This window comes from Leptinotarsa decemlineata, unplaced genomic scaffold (genome assembly GCF_025532065.1).
Source record: "Leptinotarsa decemlineata unplaced genomic scaffold, Ldec_3_MD MMD2_tig00001064_RagTag_RagTag, whole genome shotgun sequence".
NCBI lineage: Eukaryota > Metazoa > Arthropoda > Insecta > Coleoptera > Chrysomelidae > Leptinotarsa > Leptinotarsa decemlineata.
Window position 1 is genome coordinate 4,097,686 of NW_027412558.1, and position 18,780 is coordinate 4,116,465.

General features: G+C 32.3%; 2 protein-coding genes across 4 annotated transcripts; one reads left to right on the forward strand and one right to left on the reverse strand.

The window, feature by feature from the left end:
• Positions 1-1,592: 1,592 nt before the first annotated feature.
• On the forward strand, positions 1,593-14,357 carry 5PtaseI (inositol polyphosphate-5-phosphatase A). Of its 3 annotated transcripts, XM_023173205.2 has the most exons (8): positions 1,605-2,224; positions 2,277-2,507; positions 2,559-2,726; positions 2,785-3,042; positions 3,097-3,264; positions 5,665-5,907; positions 9,634-9,670; positions 12,752-14,357. In XM_023173205.2, exons 1-8 carry the CDS (start codon positions 2,162-2,164, stop codon positions 12,901-12,903), a joined length of 1,320 nt encoding a protein of 439 aa, XP_023028973.2. In that variant the 5' UTR covers positions 1,605-2,161; the 3' UTR covers positions 12,904-14,357. The 3 variants fall into 3 exon arrangements, with proteins under 3 accessions (XP_023028963.2, XP_023028990.2, XP_023028973.2); XM_023173195.2 differs by having other exon boundaries at positions 1,593-2,224; positions 9,634-12,921; XM_023173222.2 differs by lacking the exons at positions 9,634-9,670; positions 12,752-14,357 and adding an exon at positions 6,154-6,348 and having other exon boundaries at positions 1,602-2,224.
• LOC111517166 (vesicular integral-membrane protein VIP36) lies at positions 14,098-17,107 on the reverse strand. Its single transcript, XM_023173238.2, has 6 exons — positions 16,865-17,107; positions 16,686-16,801; positions 16,430-16,627; positions 16,214-16,376; positions 15,436-15,602; positions 14,098-15,382 (listed from the first exon to the last, which is right to left on the reverse strand). Exons 1-6 carry the CDS (start codon positions 16,980-16,982, stop codon positions 15,167-15,169), a joined length of 978 nt encoding a protein of 325 aa, XP_023029006.2. The 5' UTR covers positions 16,983-17,107; the 3' UTR covers positions 14,098-15,166.
• Between the last annotated feature and the right edge of the window lie 1,673 nt (positions 17,108-18,780).

Genomic DNA, 18,780 nt, shown 5'->3' on the forward strand with positions numbered 1-18,780 from the left:
TGGCAAATTGAAGTGACTCAACAAGGATGACGTCACACAATCGCAGATGTGCATTTAAAATATGACTGGAAACAGCTCTCCTTTCTATCATGTATAATGACTTGCCCATTTGCAAAGTTGGCACACAGTGTCCATTTATTTCATACTTTTAAATAGAACAAACCAAAAGAAAGTATAAATTGAATTTTTAATCATATTCAATTAGTGGGGATTCAATAATTACATATTCATGGACATATATCATTTCAAATACTCAATTTGTTACAATTTAAGTGTGAATTTTAACCAGATAATTTGAAATTACGCGCGAAATCAAAGAACATAAACAAATGGACTGACTTGATGGCTGCCTCAGAGCAATTAAGTTATCCGAAACAGTTGCATTCATTTGGGCATCGCCTTGCTTGAAAGAATAGAATAGAATGTATTCAACGTGAAATTTACATAATCAACATTATATAAATTTACCGGACTAGTCAAAAAAAATCCGCACTGAATCATGTTCAATGAAACTTAATTTGTTCACGATGAGGTAATCAAGTGCCATAAAAAATAACACCTTTCAGTTCTGATCTGACAGATCAAGTAAATTTGAAAATACAACAAAATTTAATTCAGCTGATGATCCGTCCAAATTGTAAAAAAATATTAAGATATAATTAATTTCGGTCATCTGATGACGCTGTTCGGTTATAACGTTGGAAATGCGTTTTTCATAGATTGAAAATGTATGTTGCTTTTATTTCTTTTTTCTCAAATTTGATGATTTGAATACTTTATCGGCTACTTATCCAGAACTAAGCCAAAAGGTAAAACAATAGAAAGTGATGTCAGCTGTCTATTATATTTTTGTGATTTATTGCGCTTCATTTTGTGAAAATATTTCCTTATACCTACTTATCAGTTCTAAAATATAAAATTGATACAAAAATGTTCCACAAATTCACAACTGAACATACAAATATGTTTCACATTCATTAAATCAGCTGTTTACCATTTGATGTCACCATACTGCGCCCTCGTCGATGCAAATTTTTCCCTATTGAACTCTAATCCACTCACCATTATCATATTCTGTGACAGATCATGGTGAAATCAACTTCTATGTAAAATATTTTGACGAAAACACTCGATCTAAAGTACTTTTGATTTTTCATAAAATTAAGAGATCCAACGTACTTCGGCATCCTATTCACAGACATGAAAATCGCACATCAATGCTTACATTTGGAAATGATTCTTGTTTCACCTATCAATATGTCGAATATGTGTAGAAAGTTGGGACAATCTCATTTCTCAAGTAGAGAGTTTTTGACAAAATAAAAGTGAATCTGTTTCTATGCATCTTTGCATAGACATAACCACTCACTAGTCACTACCCACCACACCTCCACAGAACAAAGAGATAATGAGGCTATTGCAATTTATTTTTTGAAAATTTTGAAATAACAGTTAAAATTATCTATTTTTAGTGTTAACATTAGAAGACAAACACAAACTGGATAAAGCAATGTCTGTTTTATTTTTATTAAACGCGGTTTCGAAATATATGTATTAATAACCAAACAAAATTTTAGACATGTTATTTCCGTTTTTTAAACATTTTTTTTCGTAATAATGACTGAATGTATATTATTATCAATTATCATCTGAATATTAACTACCTAAAGAACGTCAGAGCCAGCAGTAGATAATGATATGTTGTTTTGTGGTTTATAAAAAGAATAGAAATTTCTTTTTATTGCGGAAATAATGAAACCATTGACGTAAATGATAGTCGTTGATGTAGACGTGATGTAATAAACATCTTGTTCAATTTGGTAAAACTCTATAAATAGGTATTTTTATGTGGCAACTTTATCTCCAAGACGCAGAGCAATTTCAAATACTGGACAAGACTGTGGAACTAATCAATAACCCTTTTTTCGAATGCGTGCGCATTTGGGATAAACGAAAATTGCTTCCATAGTAGAAGTGTAGTAAACATTAAAGGAAATTAAATTGTACATAATCCAGAGATAATGAGTGTTCAGTGTAGCAAAAATAATCTACTTACCATCTCGACATCTACTCAAATGCTATTAATTACTTTTAAGTAGATACACGAAATTTATCACTAAATTAGTAGATTTTAATTACAATTTAGAATTTACTTCTAATTATGGGTTCCACAACAATACCCGTTCTACTAGTCACGGCAAATGTTGGATCAATTTTCGAGGATGTAAGTAAACCCTCTATGCCAGGACATGTCAGTTGATTATTAACATTTTCAGCCCACTGAAATGCTTAAAATTTGGACAGAAGAATTCCTTTCGACAGTGTCGAAACTGGACCCAAAATTTATAGCTTTACATTGCCAAGAAGTTGGCGGTAAAAATTATGAACTCAGCATGAGGCATGTTGAGCATTTCGTCAAGTTGCTTATGTCAAGTAACGAATTACGCTTATTCGATAAAGTCAGGGTATTCTTAGACGAAGACTATAGTTCCGCTGAAAATTTTACAGTAAGCTGATACGACCGTTTTTTTTTTTAATTTCACATAGTGTTTCCGTAGGCCTTGGGAAATTTGTATTTTGTACATCATTCCTTAGATAATATTTTGATATGGGATTTCAAAGACTCAATATTTATACCGGTACAGGGTAAAGAAATTCATTCAGGCAACATAGAAGCTGTCGTAACTAAAGAGAAGTCGAAATTTCCACAAGATTTCTTTCCAGAAGTAAGGGAGTATCTTGGTAGGTGAAGAGTTGAAATAGTTATATTCATTCGTTTTACAGTGTAAGTGGTCTCGAAAGGGTTTCATGAGAACCAGGTGGTCACTGAATGGAACAGTACTAGACTTGGTGAATATTCATTTGTTCCATGATGCTTCCAATTTCATTGCGATGGAGTCTTTTCCCTCAGTTTACTGTAGAAACAGGCGGCGGGCTCTACAGCACACCCTTCAGAGATTCCACGATGATGCCTACGAGAATGCACCGTACTTCCTATTTGGAGATTTCAATTTCAGAACTGATACTGACGGGGTAGTGAAGGTGAGTGTCTCACCTACATTTATTTCAACAAATATTGATTCAAGGAGTTTGTAGAAATTGACTGATGGACTGAAGACTACGAGGGTGCAAAATAATAAAAATAATGAGTTCATGAAGCTGCAGTTCACAACTGATGATAGCAAACTAGTATTGACTGTGGGAAAGAAAGAATTCAACCATTCCGATCACCAGGCCGTATTCCTAAATCCCACTACCGAATGGGTAAGCATTTATTATTTTTATTTGTTTGGTATTTTCCACTTAAGCTCTACACCATAACAACATATGTTATATGTTATAAGCATTATAATAATATGTTAATGTATGGTTGTCATTTGAAAATGCAGTGTCTGGTTTGAATTTGAACAAGTTATGGTTTCTGTTTGAACCTTTTCTAAACTCAACCTTTTTCTTGTTCTCTCAGAATCTTCTATTATATATTCTTTAGCTAGTTTCCGGGGTATCTGGTGAGATGAGAATTATTATTTGAGAGAATATGGATCATGAATTATATTCTTGTATTCATTTTCATGTTTTAAAAAGATCTCCACAAAAAAAAGAACATTATTGAAATATCCACAAAGAAAGTATAACCAGTCTTATTGTAAACAACATACAAGTTTCTAATTTGAAGAAAATGACAGAATATTTTTCAGTTTCACACCCCAGCTACTACTAGTAATGATGATAATAATAATTTTTCAAGAAGGGTTAGTTGGGTAGCATGATCAATTTTTCTTAAAAAATTCATTGGGGCAAAGTGGAATGATCCTTGTAAGCCACTGTTTTTAATGTATGGAATTCCAACTGTGACTTCATTGTTTATTCTTGAATCAGCATGACTTACACACAAGAACAAAGGTACCTTTACTTCACCGCCTCACCACAATACTAGACAAGCTTGCCAATTAAAGGTTCCTATCCCAACAAGTAGTCAAATCAAGAACTCAATTATATATAATGGAGTGAAAATGTATAACAAGTTACCTAAAAGTTCAACAGAATGTGTCACGCTACTATCTTTTAGGAGAAATTTGAAGGCATTTCTGGTCAAAAAGGCTTACTATACATTAAATGAATTTTTTGAGGATAACCTTGACACAATAATTTTCATGTGTATGTATGTATGTGTATATGTTTGTATATATGTGTTTATGTTGTATATATGTTGTATATATGTGTATATGTTGTATATATGTTTTATATATGTGTATATGTTGTATATATTGTGTATATATATATATATATATATATATATATATATATATATATTCTTTCTTTCTTTCTTTCTTTCTTTCTTTTTGTAGTGTTTTTATGTATACATTTATACAAAAATTACTCAATCATAGTTTTACCCATGTACAAGATTACACTTTATCAAAGATACTGTTTGTGTATTTGTATATATTAGTACATTTATATATTTACTTAACAATTTAATAATATTTACAGTTATTTTTTTAGCAGACAAATGTTTGTCGACAAGATGTATTTCTTGTGACATTAAACATATATCTCTCTCTCAAAACTCTTGGATTAATATCCAACAGATAACAGCAATTGCGCTGACTAATCAGTTGATGTTTTCCGCAATTTGCCTTCTTTGTTTCATTGTTTCTTAGTGTTTAGAGTGACATATCTGAATTGTGTGTAATTTTTATACTCCTTTATAAAACAATATTGTCATCCTTATCTAATATTAAAAGTTATTGAGGTAACCCTAATAATTCTTGAAAACTATTTCATATTGTCATTCCATTAAATTCATGTCAACATATTTGCCTGATATACCTTATCACAGCTAACTTACAAAAATATTATTTGTCATTGGATCAAATCTCCATTTCATGGTTTCAATAAATGAATTTTCAATGTGCTTGTAGGATATACCTAATCAGAAATTATTTCCTTTGTGTATTCTAAGATAAGCAGCTTTATAAATGCATTCCAAAGATAATTCCCATATTTATCACAGGCTGGGCTCAATTAGAAATCCATTCCAACTTAATTGATATTTGTAAAATGGTTTTGCAATATTCTGGTGTAAATAAAACTTTCAGCAACCAGATTTTTGGAAATTTATCAATATCTATTATTTACTTTTCACTTAATGGGAACTATTCCAATTAAATTGCAATGTAGTTGATAGCTTTATTTCAGCCATCAATCTGTCATCTCAGTTTTGAACTGTGATGAAAGCTAAGCTCAGTGATTTATTTTTTCAGACAAAATTACTTGTATCCATGTTTGCTCTGAATATATTTGGAACTTACTGAATGAACTTTCAAAATGATCTCGTCACGTTTTATCAACTCTTTATTTTTTCATAAAGGGGGATGTGGCATAAGTGGTATGAGTTTTGTCTGAAAAATGTGTGTAGAAAATCGATAAATAATAATAATGAGTATTTATTGTGTCTTAAAGCTACATCATTATGGGTTTTGCTAAAAACTGCCTGAAATGGTTTGAATCCTATGTTGCAGAGCTTAGACAATTTGTAAAAACTGATAGTTGTTCGTGTACAAAAGATGTGAAATCAGGAGTGCTCCAAGGTTCGATCCTGAGACTCATACTCTTTTTTGTGTATGTAAGAATTTTGAAACAACTATATTTTTTTTTCAGCTGAAGTCATTTGACAAGGAACTGGAAGCTTTTGAAGATACCCTAACTGAATACCCAGTGACTTTCCCTCCATCTTATCCATTCGAAGAAAATATTTGCCACGCGACGAGCTACATGCAAACGAGGTGCCCAGCATGGTGCGACAGGGTGTTGATGAGCAAGACTGCCAAAGAGTTGGTGGACAAGGAGTCCATAGTGGATTACGGACTGATGGGTGGGAAAACGTGCATGGGGGATCACAAGGTGAGATTTCAGTGTATAAATATGACATACAAGAAAATCATGAGGAATACAGTAGCTATTCTAAACAGTTTTTTTGTAGTACTACCAATTAAGTGGATAATCTTTCGTACATATTTTGTTGCCTTTATTAAGCCACTGAAGAACTTGTATAATGTCTGGAAGCTCAATGAAGTCTTCTGATTTATATTTATAGTTCTGATTGGTTTGGGTGTAAGGTTTGATTATTTTTTTGTTTATTCTATGCAGCCAGTATTTCTGGATTTTCAGATGACAGTCTGTCATGAGTAAGGTATTCTTTGTGTGATTTTATTGTAGTTGTATTTGGTTCAAGACATTCATCTACATTTGATTTGAGTAAGAGATTTTTTCATTTCATTATTATAGAGTAATCAAAAAGGTAGTAGTTTTTTGCAATAAATCTAGTGTGAGATGTTCACAAAACGACGGTAGTCTTATTTGAAATATTTCTGAAAAACCCCCACATGTTTTCATCATCACTCACCTTATATTTTATGGAAGTAGGAAATAATTAACACGCTTAGTATTAGCTTATTCTAGTTCCAAACAGTAAAAAGCAAACATTCAGCATTGAAAAGTTTTGGTAGTTTAGGAAAAATTTCAGTTATTCCCTGCATTTATTTTTTCTTAGTTAGCTGCATAAAACCTCACCAAATGAAAAAGGACTGTATATATATATAGAGCCTAAATGTTGTAATTGTTGTAATTGATACTCTCGATAAGCAAAAAGAAGATATATGAGCCAAGTTAGTTCATTTAGAGATAATTTAGGTGCACTTTTAGTCAACTAATGAGTCAAATAGACCAATGAGTGAATTCATCACTGAATGTAAATTAGACTTTGCTTAATAAGCTTATTTAACTATGGTTTTATTAAATATTTTTTGTTTATATTTGCTTGTCAAACCATTCCAATTTCCAGCTCAATATAATATAACAGTATCATCAATAGAGGATGAATTTTTTATATTTCAGGGTGAGCTACTTTCAAAAAAAGGTTTATAATAGCCCTTAAATGGTTCCTTTTGAAATACCATCTCGAAACATATTTCTATTATTGAACATTTTGAGTTGGGTCATTTAACATGTTATTTTAAAATTGCTCAAAAATATTAATTGGGTCCTAATCTATATCTATCGAATTTCAAACTTATTTGCCACATAAACAATTAAATAAAGATAAAAGTTCTCATAATACTATCCTGAGGCTCTGACTTTTTTTATCAGATAATACATAACTATCTGGGCCCTTCCTAGTTACTTGTACTTTCAATTTGTAGTCAGATGTGATAGGATGTGATAGAGTTTATTCAACGATTATGAACACACAGGATTGCTTACTTACATATATCGCCACATTAAACAAGCGCCGAGCAGATGTGACGTAACACTGGTGACACTTTTAGTAGCTGACATAAGACTGTGTGTTATTTTAACATTTTTTGAGGATTATTTTCGGACAGTAATACATTGTTTTTGTTTATTTTTATTAAATTTTCATTTAACTATACCAATTAGGTTTCTGAAACATTGGATTTGTTATCGTGAAAGTCGTATTTTTTTATGCTTTTGGACATTTTTTAAACTGGTGTAACGAGTAGACGCCATATAAGATTCTGTTATTTTCTTCCGTTTTGAGGTTTGTTTTTTGCCATTGTGGAACTTTTTTGTTTTTTGAACAATTTTAAATTAAATTAAGATAAAAATTGGAAATATTCACATTTTTGTAAGTAATAACAATAATTGTCTAACCATTAAATAACCTTGTAATTTTTAATCGAAATGCCTGGTCGTATTTGTGCAGTGTCAACTTGCAAAAGCAATCAGTTGACTTTAAAGAAAAGTGGTGTTACTAATGTAATATTTCACTCTTTTCCTATTGCTAAAGACATGGTTTCCACAACTTTGCAAAAAGAATGGATTCGTGGCTGCAAAAGAAGGGATAAATTCACTCTCAAAAATGGATTTGTTTTACAGAAAATGATTATGAACGAGACCTTGAAAATGAATTGTTAGGTTAAAACTTCTATTAATTTACTGGTTAAAATATGTTTTTTTATAGGTTTGCCTTTGCGTCGTAAATTAAAAAAAAAACTGCAGTACCTATTGTTTACCTAAATTATCCAACAATTGATAAAAAGAGGGAAGTTTTACAGAATACAAGTCGCAATATTAGAGCCTTACAGAAAACACACAATGAAACGATCAGTATGTTACTTGAATCAAATTTGGATAATTTTAAGCCATCCACATCCCAAAGTTGCTCTTTTCCTCATAATATTGTATCTCCTCAACCTCAAGCTGATCAACAAAATATACAAGGAGAATAATAAAAAATAAAAACTGTATCATGTATTTTTTGTCAGATAAATAAAAAAAGTTGTTACACCTATAAACAATTCATTGCCAATGTATAGTTTTGATTATTAAGCGTTTATTATAGAAGATGGAACAAAAAGTTATGACATTTTTTTTTAGATAATGAGCTTATCTAAAACAAAGTTCATTACAGATTTGTTGTGGGAGTTGCAGTTTTCATGAAAATAATAAAAAAACTGATGAAACCTCTTACTTTTAAAAAGGGCAAAATAGCTCGCCCTATCATCCACAAAAGAAAAATTTTCACTTAGTATTAATCCATTTATATGGATTAATCTGGAATCAATGAAGTCGCCCCGGAGCGCCAATAAATTTTTATTGTAGTTTTTTTTTTTTATTGTTGTTTCAATCACAGAATTGAACTAAAATTTATATTAAGTATTTAATCATATATAAAAATAATATTTCAATAAGGAATTTACATGAAATTTGTTTATTTTAATTTAAAAGTGCAGTACCGAATCAATCCAGAGTCACCACTGTTACGTCACGAGATCACGTGACGTGTCTAACAAAATCGCAAAAGTAAGCAATCCTGTACCGTCCATAGTCATTGGAGTTTAATCACCTATTTGGACCAACGCTGTCATTATGACCAGTGTTGTCACTTGTCATAATGATAATTGTTTTCACTTGTCATGATGACAAGTATTGTCACTTGTCATGATGACAAGTATTGTAACTTGTCATGATGACAAGTGTTGTCACTTGTCATAATGACAAATGTTACTTGTCATTATGTCAAAATGACAAGTGTTGTCACTTGTCATAATAACTTATTCTGATCCATTATATCAGATGTGTTCATTCATTGAACGATTTTTCAACAGCTTAGTATCATCGATAGCAGATTAAAACAGTGCTATCTTTGCAAATGATATGTTTATATATTTGATGGAATAGGCCTATATTGATAAAATCTATAACGTATTCAAGACACACTATTGTGAGATTATCACTACACAGTTTTACAAAAATATGAGATTTTCATTAGTTAGTATAGACACACGCCTGAAGAAGCCATTGTATAGCGAAACACGTCTTTCGTTTTTGTGAAACTTTGTGGTGAAAACTCACAATAAAGTGTTTGTTAAATATGACTTGTTTTTGGAGTCTGCTTTCACTTGAAGAAATTTGTTATTCAAAATATTTTCTATGTACAGTTTTCCCACAGATCCTTCATTCCAAATTTCATGTTTGCTTTACATTACATAAAAATCTAACTGGACCTAATCGAGAATCAACTTATCCGTCAAAATTTACTCATAACTTTCTGGTTCAATAGTCCCGAACGCTTCATTCATATCGATTGTGTCGATTCCTTTGCAGCCGGTCTACCTGCGGATGGAGGTGAAGCAGAACTCAGGTATAATTAATTGTTGTGATCACGCACCTTTAGCTTGCTTGCCTGAAAAATGCCAGTGTTGCCAATCGTTTGCTTCCATAAAAATAAACATAATCGACATGTGCGATCACTTAGCAAACACGAAAAGTAGTTTTGCGAACACCTCAATAGATTCTAAGCTGTTGCACGAACCCATCACCAGGGACATGCTCTCGCACGATCCTTACACCCCAGAGAGCATAGATTCGCGCTTGCATTCGCCTAGTTCGGAGCAAGTGGACTTAGATGATGACAAGGAGGAGATCAGAAGAGGTTCTGTGTCGCCAGCTCAGTTGAAGAACAGGCTGGAGGATATAATAAGGTCAGAGTTAGAGAAGACCCCGAAGGTTATTAGGAGATCAGCTTCTGAAACAGTCAACGTCGTCCAGACTAACAACTGCTTCTTTCGGGACAGGTCCAAGTCGGAGGTGCCGAATTCTGCCTCTCGAGCTAGACTGAAGCTCGCTCAACCTACGAACAAAGGCTCTCTTCAGAGGCTGCAGAGCCACCACAGCTCTTCCGACGAGGATTGGTACGATTTCGAAAGCGAATTGCCGGCCAAATGCCTGGAGAATTGTATCGAGTGCTCGGAAAAGGTGTCGGAAGACACGACGACGGACGTTCATATTTTTAGTGACGACAAACCGAAAAAACGGCCGATAGAGAATATTCGACGACCTCGCCATAAACTGAATTGTTGTTCTGTGGTGTGATTTTTTTTGTTTTGTACAGATTTAAGTTTTTTGATTTTTTTTTTCGACTGCTGTAGTATATTTCTTTGCTTGCAGCGTAGCGTTGTAGAGGGTAGAGCTGGAGCGGTGTTTCGTTTTGGAAGTCTCTAATCAAGCGATTCGTTTGAAATTTTCAGAACTTTTGTTCTGGTGATCGGTAAGGTTTCATAAAGGATAAAACATTCAAACTATGCAATTTTAATTCAAAGTAACACGGCACTGATTTCAAATAAACTCTTAATTCATTTTATTACATGTCTCAACCTTTGGAACCGACGAAATATTGTAACTTTAATAATGATCATGATAATATTCATTACACGCTTTATATTAGCTTCACCTGTATGTATGTTTGTCAGTTTGCTTGTAACTCTCAAGATCAGGATCTGTATTTGACAGTATTATCGATATTATTGCTTGATCTATTCGCGGGCAGATGGCGCTGTACGTAACTAAAAATATCAATGGTCACTTTTCTAAACAATATACCTACGCTTGATTGATCCAAAAGTTTAGATGAAATAAATATAATTTGAAAAGACTAAAAAACACGCTTTTATAGCATACGAAACTAAAAAATAAATATAGTTTAAAAAATTAAAAAACACGCTTCTAAAGAACATCGAACTAAAAAGTTAAAAACTTTTTTTTTAAATAAGCTTAAAACAATAACAAACGAAAAATACTAGTATTATTGTTTCCTTTTCACAAACTACACCTAAACGATTTGATCCCCACAAACTTTATTGAAAAAATATATCAAATGTTTCGCTAAACATTAGCTTTTTCAAGTGATTAATACATCAAATTATCCTTACATTCATACACTACAGGTAACCATAATTGAGACTACCTGTAAGAAATTACCTAAACCTGCTCAATTATGATTACCTAAAGCATATTGCCTCACATCTACATCAATAATAATTCTTTCTGGGTTTCTAAGAAAACAAGTTCAATAATGGTGATCTATTCAAATCTAGTTGGTCATTTATTAGAATGTTTGAATTTTTAAGTTTACTAATTTGCATTGCTTCCAAATGATTCAGTTTCAAATCTTTATTTTCAATGTGCAAAATTTCGAACTCTTCATTAAAGATGTGATTTTCTTCTAGAAGATGATTTGAATGTGTTGAATTTGTTTTCTTATTTACATAGCTCTTATGATGTTCCTGGATTCGATTCCTAAATGTCCTGCCAGTTTGACCAATATATACCTTAGGTGATATATTTTTCCAATAAAGTTTGTGGAGATCAAAATCAGAAAATAGTATTATTGTGAAAAAAACTTTGGCGCTTTGTGCCATATTATTTGTATATCAAGTGCCAGTCGCTTTTTTCACAATAATATTAGTATTTTTCGTTCGTTAATATTTTAAGCTTATAAAAAAATAGTTTTTTAGTTCGATGTTCTATAAAAGCGTGTTTTTAAGTTTTTTAAATTAAATTTATTTTATACTAAATTCTTGAGATACCGATATTGTCGTGATTTGAAAGAGCATAACAGAAGATTTAACACGTACACACAAATATTGAATTAATAATAGACAATAATAAAATATACAAGATCAAGTCAAATTATATATATGGAGTATTAAAATTGAGAATAATATCAGTCTGCATGAATTGGTGCATTCAAAAGTTGAGGGGGGGAACTTGGGGGGCAATTCTGAAGTATTCATCAAGGGAGTAGAAACAATGATAATTAAAATAAATTTCAATTCTATTTTTCTGATTTTTTATGGATTTAATTTCGTTTGGATGAGGATTGAATTTTTTTATTACTCCGTGTTCAGTCCTTCTTTCATATAAAGCCTTTTTATACCTAGCTATTCTCGAAGCTTTATTCAAGTATTTCGAAAAATATCATGTGAAGAAAGCTTGTCTAATCAGTCTTTTTTATTCAACGGATCTGTCACATATATGTCCAATCAAACTACCTTAGTTCTTCAATTTTAATTTTCAGGTGTTCCAACTCCAACAGTTTTTCCAAGATTTTCCTTTTTTATAAGCTCTAAATAACAAATAATTTTTTGAATTGACTGTAGAACACCCTGTATGTTAATAGTAAACAGTTGAGCACTCAATAGAATTTTGATATATCAGTTATATCAAGATCAAAAAACTAAAACATTGTTGTAGGTCATAAACTCAAATTATTGAGATTCTGAAATTACTTAAATCTTAACATCTACTAATTTATCAAAGTTCTAATCCGGTACACCGCCCCAACCCTAAGTTGTTCGTATTTTGTTTTTTTGTAGAGTTGTTTTGCACTGTAGAGTCTACTCGGTTCGATCCGACTAAAATTCCTATATTTCATTCAATACAGGCTCGATAGTGACTGAAAACGACAGTGTAAAAGTAACGGATTTGAAAGTGAAGAAAGTCGAAGATATTACCACACCCACCACTGTTACTCGCTACATATACATACAAAATATCGATAGTCCAGTGAAAATATTCAGGGAAACTGCCGTGTAAGGATGTTTTCGTTTCATATTTATCTCATACGGGGCGAGTGAATATTGTGCTGGTTCGATTTGTAGATCTCGGAAGGTTTGTTCATCCCCTATCTAGTCAGACACAGGATTATAGTAATACTATCCGAAGACAGTTGAAACAAACCTTGCTTTAAAGTTGTACATTAGATCGGCTGAAGTAATTGCTAGCACAACACTCACTGCACCAGGCATACAGATTTCTTTCTTCAATGTTCAACAACTTGTAAAATGATGGCATCAGTGTACAAGTAGTCCATGAATGTTAATTGTGGTAAAATCATTTTATGTCTTACATGTATAATCGCAGGCCTACCGATATATACAAACTTCTTTTTTTGGTATCAGTCATAGAGCACAAAAATCTTTAAAACATTTGGTACTGATTTATTTAAATTGGTGTCAGGTGTGGAGTTTAATATCAATCAGAAACTACGTTTTCATAATTAGTTTTTTATTTATGAAAGTGAGAACTGATGTTTCTATGTACTGGCCAAGTTAATTCATAAATGTGTTAATATAAAGTGTATTGGTGTCCTCAATATACCACTGAAGAGGGAGTAGTTGAAGCTGCATCCAAAAAGAAACATAGAAGAAAGATGTTTTAAAAAGACAACAAATTCCAGCCTTCATAATGACTGAGAATGCCTAAATTTGTAACCGAACAGCTGCTTTCAGTCTTTGATAGATCTTATTGGGCATTTGGAATTTGACCTTACTGTATTTTTCAATCACTTTCTGAAAAGGTACAAATGGTTTTAACATTTCAGTCAATTTCTTGATGATTTTTCACTTTGTTTTGAGTTGTTTTGGATTTACAAAAATAATAAAATCTTTTTACTTTGATTGAATTTGAAATATTTTTAATAAACACATTTGAACTATTTGGAGTCGAGAAAAGGGACCTAAGATGTTATGTGAAATGTCGACTCCAAATAAAACCTGTTCCTAGTTTTTTAATATTTGAAACCAAGCCAGTTGAAGTTTGAATAACCTGTTTTCTATTTAAAAGTATATGTAAATGTTTTATGTATGTTGAATGTTTGGTGTTTTCCTTCCATTGATATTTAGGTATATGTGAATGTTGATCGTTTGCTGGGATGAAATGAAGTGAACATCCCCGAAAACTTATTCTTTACTACTGAAAAAATAACATTAAATGAATGTGCTAGTCAGATATACTTAAAAAGTCTTTATTTTTATTTACAAATCACATTTTTATTTTAAAAACTGTATACCATATAAAAATTCATGTATCTTTGGATAACTGAATGTCGTTCTGTGTATTTCAGTTCACGATTATTTTACAAATTACAATAGTGCCAAAGTTTCCTTTCGCACTTCAACTATGTCAGTCATATCAGATGAGTACACAGAACCCTGGATGAAATGTTTTTAAAATAAGTGTCCTGTCGTGAAAATAAATCAATACTCTTATTTAAAGCGTACATCATTCACCTATCCTGCTTTATGTTCTATAAAACAATAAATGAAGAAAATTGTTAATATCTAAGTGGAAAAAATGTTTATTTCGACGAATTGCCATTTTGAACAAATTGGATAATTTTAAATTTTCTGTTGAGAGCTAAGCTATTATTTGTATACAAATTGATATAAATTAAGGATTTGGTCATTTCAACATCCATTTAAAGTTAAGAGTCACAAAAACATTTTCTTAGTGATGTGATGACTAAATTATGCATTGTTTTTTCATTGTACAATGAATATAAATTTTAAAACTACGACTAAAATGGCCTATTATTGTGTTCTCTCTTCATCTTTTGATAATGAATATAACTTGGATGCAAAATATCACAACACATAGTAGTTATAACAAGAAAATAAGTTAAAATTGAAAAATACATGCATTTCAGTGAATTCAAGAAAAAATGAGCTTTTAACTTTGGCACAAAGTACTTTTCTGGATTTTATAGACTTGATTTTGAGACAAACACCGATTATGATGAACGAGAAAACACAACTCGATTCAATACAAAAAAATATCAGTCAATATAACCACATAATCAGGAGAATCGTGGTAGTTCAAACACATGAAAAACGGTATCATTTTTTCAACGACAGTTGTGATAGGATTTTTCATGTGCTTAAAGATTGTACATGAAATACATATAACAATTGAAAACCATACCCAGTTTATGGGGACCAACGAAATAGAGACAGAAAGTGGTCCACCTGAACAAACTTGATAGCAATAGATTGATTATTTTAGATGCCTATTGCACAAACTAATAAAACCGTTTTCTGCTCTTCTCCTGTTGTTTTTGGTAAAACATAATACCCAACACAACACAAGCTACGATCGCTACACTTCCCAGTAGCATCAGTAAAAATATTTTGATGCCGGAGAGTGAAGACGGTTTTGGATCTTCCACGTGATCGCGAGGCGGTTCGAAGAAAGCTGCAGAGGGGATTATATTCGACCTATCCTCGGCGTTTTCAGGCTGAAAAAACAGAGCAATGAAATAACTGATATAACTTTCAGAGGTTAACTTACGTCATCGGGTAAGTCCAATTCAAATAACCTAATGGACATGATGTCATGGTTATCAGATAAATCTCCAGTTGTGGCAGAGATTCCAATATGGTAGCCAGTTGGTAGCCTCACGCCCTGGACTTGAAAACATTCTTTCCAGGCTGCTTTGTTTTCTATATCGGTGGAAACTGAAAAAACAAATGTACATGTACAGGTTATTCTTTTTTTTCCCAGACCGGCAAAAATCATCAGTACCCCACAAGTTACAAAACACTCTTACTGCCAAGTAAGCATGGTTCAGCTTCATACCAAAAAGTCTATTTTATTATGGTGGAAAGATATTTAATAAATTACTATACACCCTACAAGTGCTAAGCATTTGAAGATTAGTTTAAATATATGTTTTAGATAGAGAAAACGTGATAGGTAGAATTGGAACATCAGGCATTAAAATTATCTACTGAAAACACATTTTCTACACCAGAAGAAAAGTCCTGATTCTCAAAGCTATAAGATTTATTTTAAGCCGTCTGATGATGATAATTTGGTTGGCAAAGAACGCCTCGAGAGTTAGGTGTTCAGTTCTGGTATGAGATAAGTGGAAATTGAACTTCTTGTATGAAAAAAATTGAAGTGGCAACTGAATAAAAGTCTGCAGCAGACATCTTCACGATGTGGAGATGTGGACACACCTCCAAAAATGGACTGGAACACATAGAATGGACACATTCATTTTCCAAACTAGCACAAGCTGGTAGAACAAGTATTTACCCATAACAGTTTAGTCAATTGTTAATACCTGTTAGTACATCTTTTTCATATCTAATTGATATATGGGTATCGTGATTTAGATTGCGGAACTTGGCTTCACATCCTGCTAACTGGGTATGAGTACCATCTCTGTCGTGATCATAAGAGAGCGATCCATTATTAACCATTGCAGAAATGTAAGGATGTTGATGCTGAAATGATATTCAATTTCAAATGAGTTAAAAAATTATTTTATACCACTTACATTGTGGGGACCATTATGGTTGCTGTAAGTATCCAATATAATAGCCAACCCTTGGAATAAATCTTTGCTTCCAAAAACGTTGCCTTCCTCCATAAAGTCTTTAGTGTACCAAATGGCAAAACCATCGCCAAACAAATCTTTTCCTTTTCCATGGACTTTGAAGTGAACTTGTAAATCCCAATTTTTGCTACTCACAGGCTGAACAATGGAATATGAACGAATTAATGCAAATTTATGGAGAGAATACTATACATACCAGAGTGTTCCAAATAGCACCTCTTTTACTTTGTGTATCATCTACTAATCGAATATAATTTGGAGTAACCATCGTATGACCAGTGAATTGCCAATTAGGTATATCTATTCCCGACCCTTTGGGAGAAAAGTAAATTTTTGAAAATACTTTGTAACCTTAGATTAGTTAAAGGTACTTACCATAATAAGGTTTTATTAAAGAGTGTTCTCTCTTCAGGAAATCTCTGGTATTCCATTGTGTTTTTACTATATCTAAAGAAAGCAGAAATACCGAAAATATATATTTCTTGAAAAACATTTTTTTTCTAATTTAAATTTTTTGCCGAACTAGTGACGTAGTAAACATTTGTCTTTTTCTTGATTTTTGACTCTTGCCTTGTCACTAAGCCTTGTCTTTCAGTAGTCTACCACAAAATACAATGAAATCTCAGAACTCTGAGAGTGAAATACACGTATATTATCAAAATTTTGTTCTACGATAGGACTAAAAGCCAGAAGTTTAAGTTCTGTGGACGGCACAAAACCATAGATAAATAGTAAGACAGCGAAGCAAGTAGAATTCAGGACCTGGAAATTTTATATTGGTTTGGCTTCAATTTTTCGATTTCTCAACTTGAGCACTCCTCACTTATTCTGCGGACGTTCCTCACAAAATGTTGTCCAACACTAGATTTCTCTGGTCTATATAACTTAACATGTGAAAAATGTTCTCTGTAGCGAGTTATCATATTCAGCTTAGTTTGACCAACAAACTTTTAATTGCCACCTTTACACACCCACACACAATTTTGTGAACCCCAAACTCTTTATTTGCGCTTAGTCTTGTCTTTTGGGTTATCTAAAACTTGTTAAAATGTAGGAACAGTTTTGAAAATCACTTTCATAAACATCACTTTTCTTAAACATTCAAACAAATCCGTTGGTTTATTTGGTTCAAATAAAAGGCCTATAAATTTTGAGTCTTCGACTTTTTGAAAAATCGAGAATTTCCAAAGGCACTCTTTAAATGTTCTCTTAATTAACTTATATCCACCATGTTCGAAGGATATTCATCACTTTAACTATTTCCTTGATTACTTTTTGTTTGATCTGTAACATATTTTTCTTTGCTCACACAATCTTATATAGAACAGAACTGCTTCCAGTTCGCTGTTTTCACAATCAGTATGAGGGAACAGTAATTTGCAATTCGTCGTCTCCTTTCATGACTAATCTGTTCATATTATAGTACGAAAACGCTTAGAAAACTATTGCTTAGTGAAACACGTAGTGAGGTTTTGTGAATTGACCAGTGAAAATCTCACAATAAAGTGTTATTCGAATACGTTATGAATTTTCATGAAGTATTGGCGGATTCCATCACATCTCCGCATGCTACTGGCATTCATTAGGTTTGTTCTAGCAGCGATTTCAAACGATACGGAATCGTACGAAGCATGCGCATATGAATATAGGCGTTCTAGCAAAGCAAATCCAGGATTCGAACTAATAGTCGCATGTTCTAGCGAAGACGAAATCCAGTTTGCAAACCGTATGAGAACTGTCGAAGTAGTCCAGAGAAATTCGTAAGGATTTTCAGTTTGTGACATGCGCAAATATTCGGAGTGATCCAGTGATCCGATGTCACGTTTGTTATGATTTTGGAATATGGATTTGTTGGTTATGTTATGTACTAAAGAAATGAGAAACCAAAATAGAAATATTTAGTGGCCTGATAATTGGTTTAAAAATCTTGTTTTTTATAGAACGGCAATCCTCAAAACTGTCAATTTTTTCATATTTGCGTTTGGAAATTCAGGTGAGTAAAATGATTTTATGTTTTTGAATGAAAATTAAGCAAGCATTTGGTGATTTTCAACTATGCATCAACTATTCAACTCCATTATTACAGGTAGGATTAGCCGAAATGTCATCAGAGTCATCAAGCTCTGAATCAAATTGGGGAAATAATTCTGAATCATCCAATGATGAGGAATTTGTCGAAATGCTGTTTCATCACCATGAGGAAGAGGATGAAGATAATCACATCAATAGAGATGCTGCAGACCACAGAAATTTTGTAGCTTGACAAGTTTTAAGATAGCAATAAAATTATA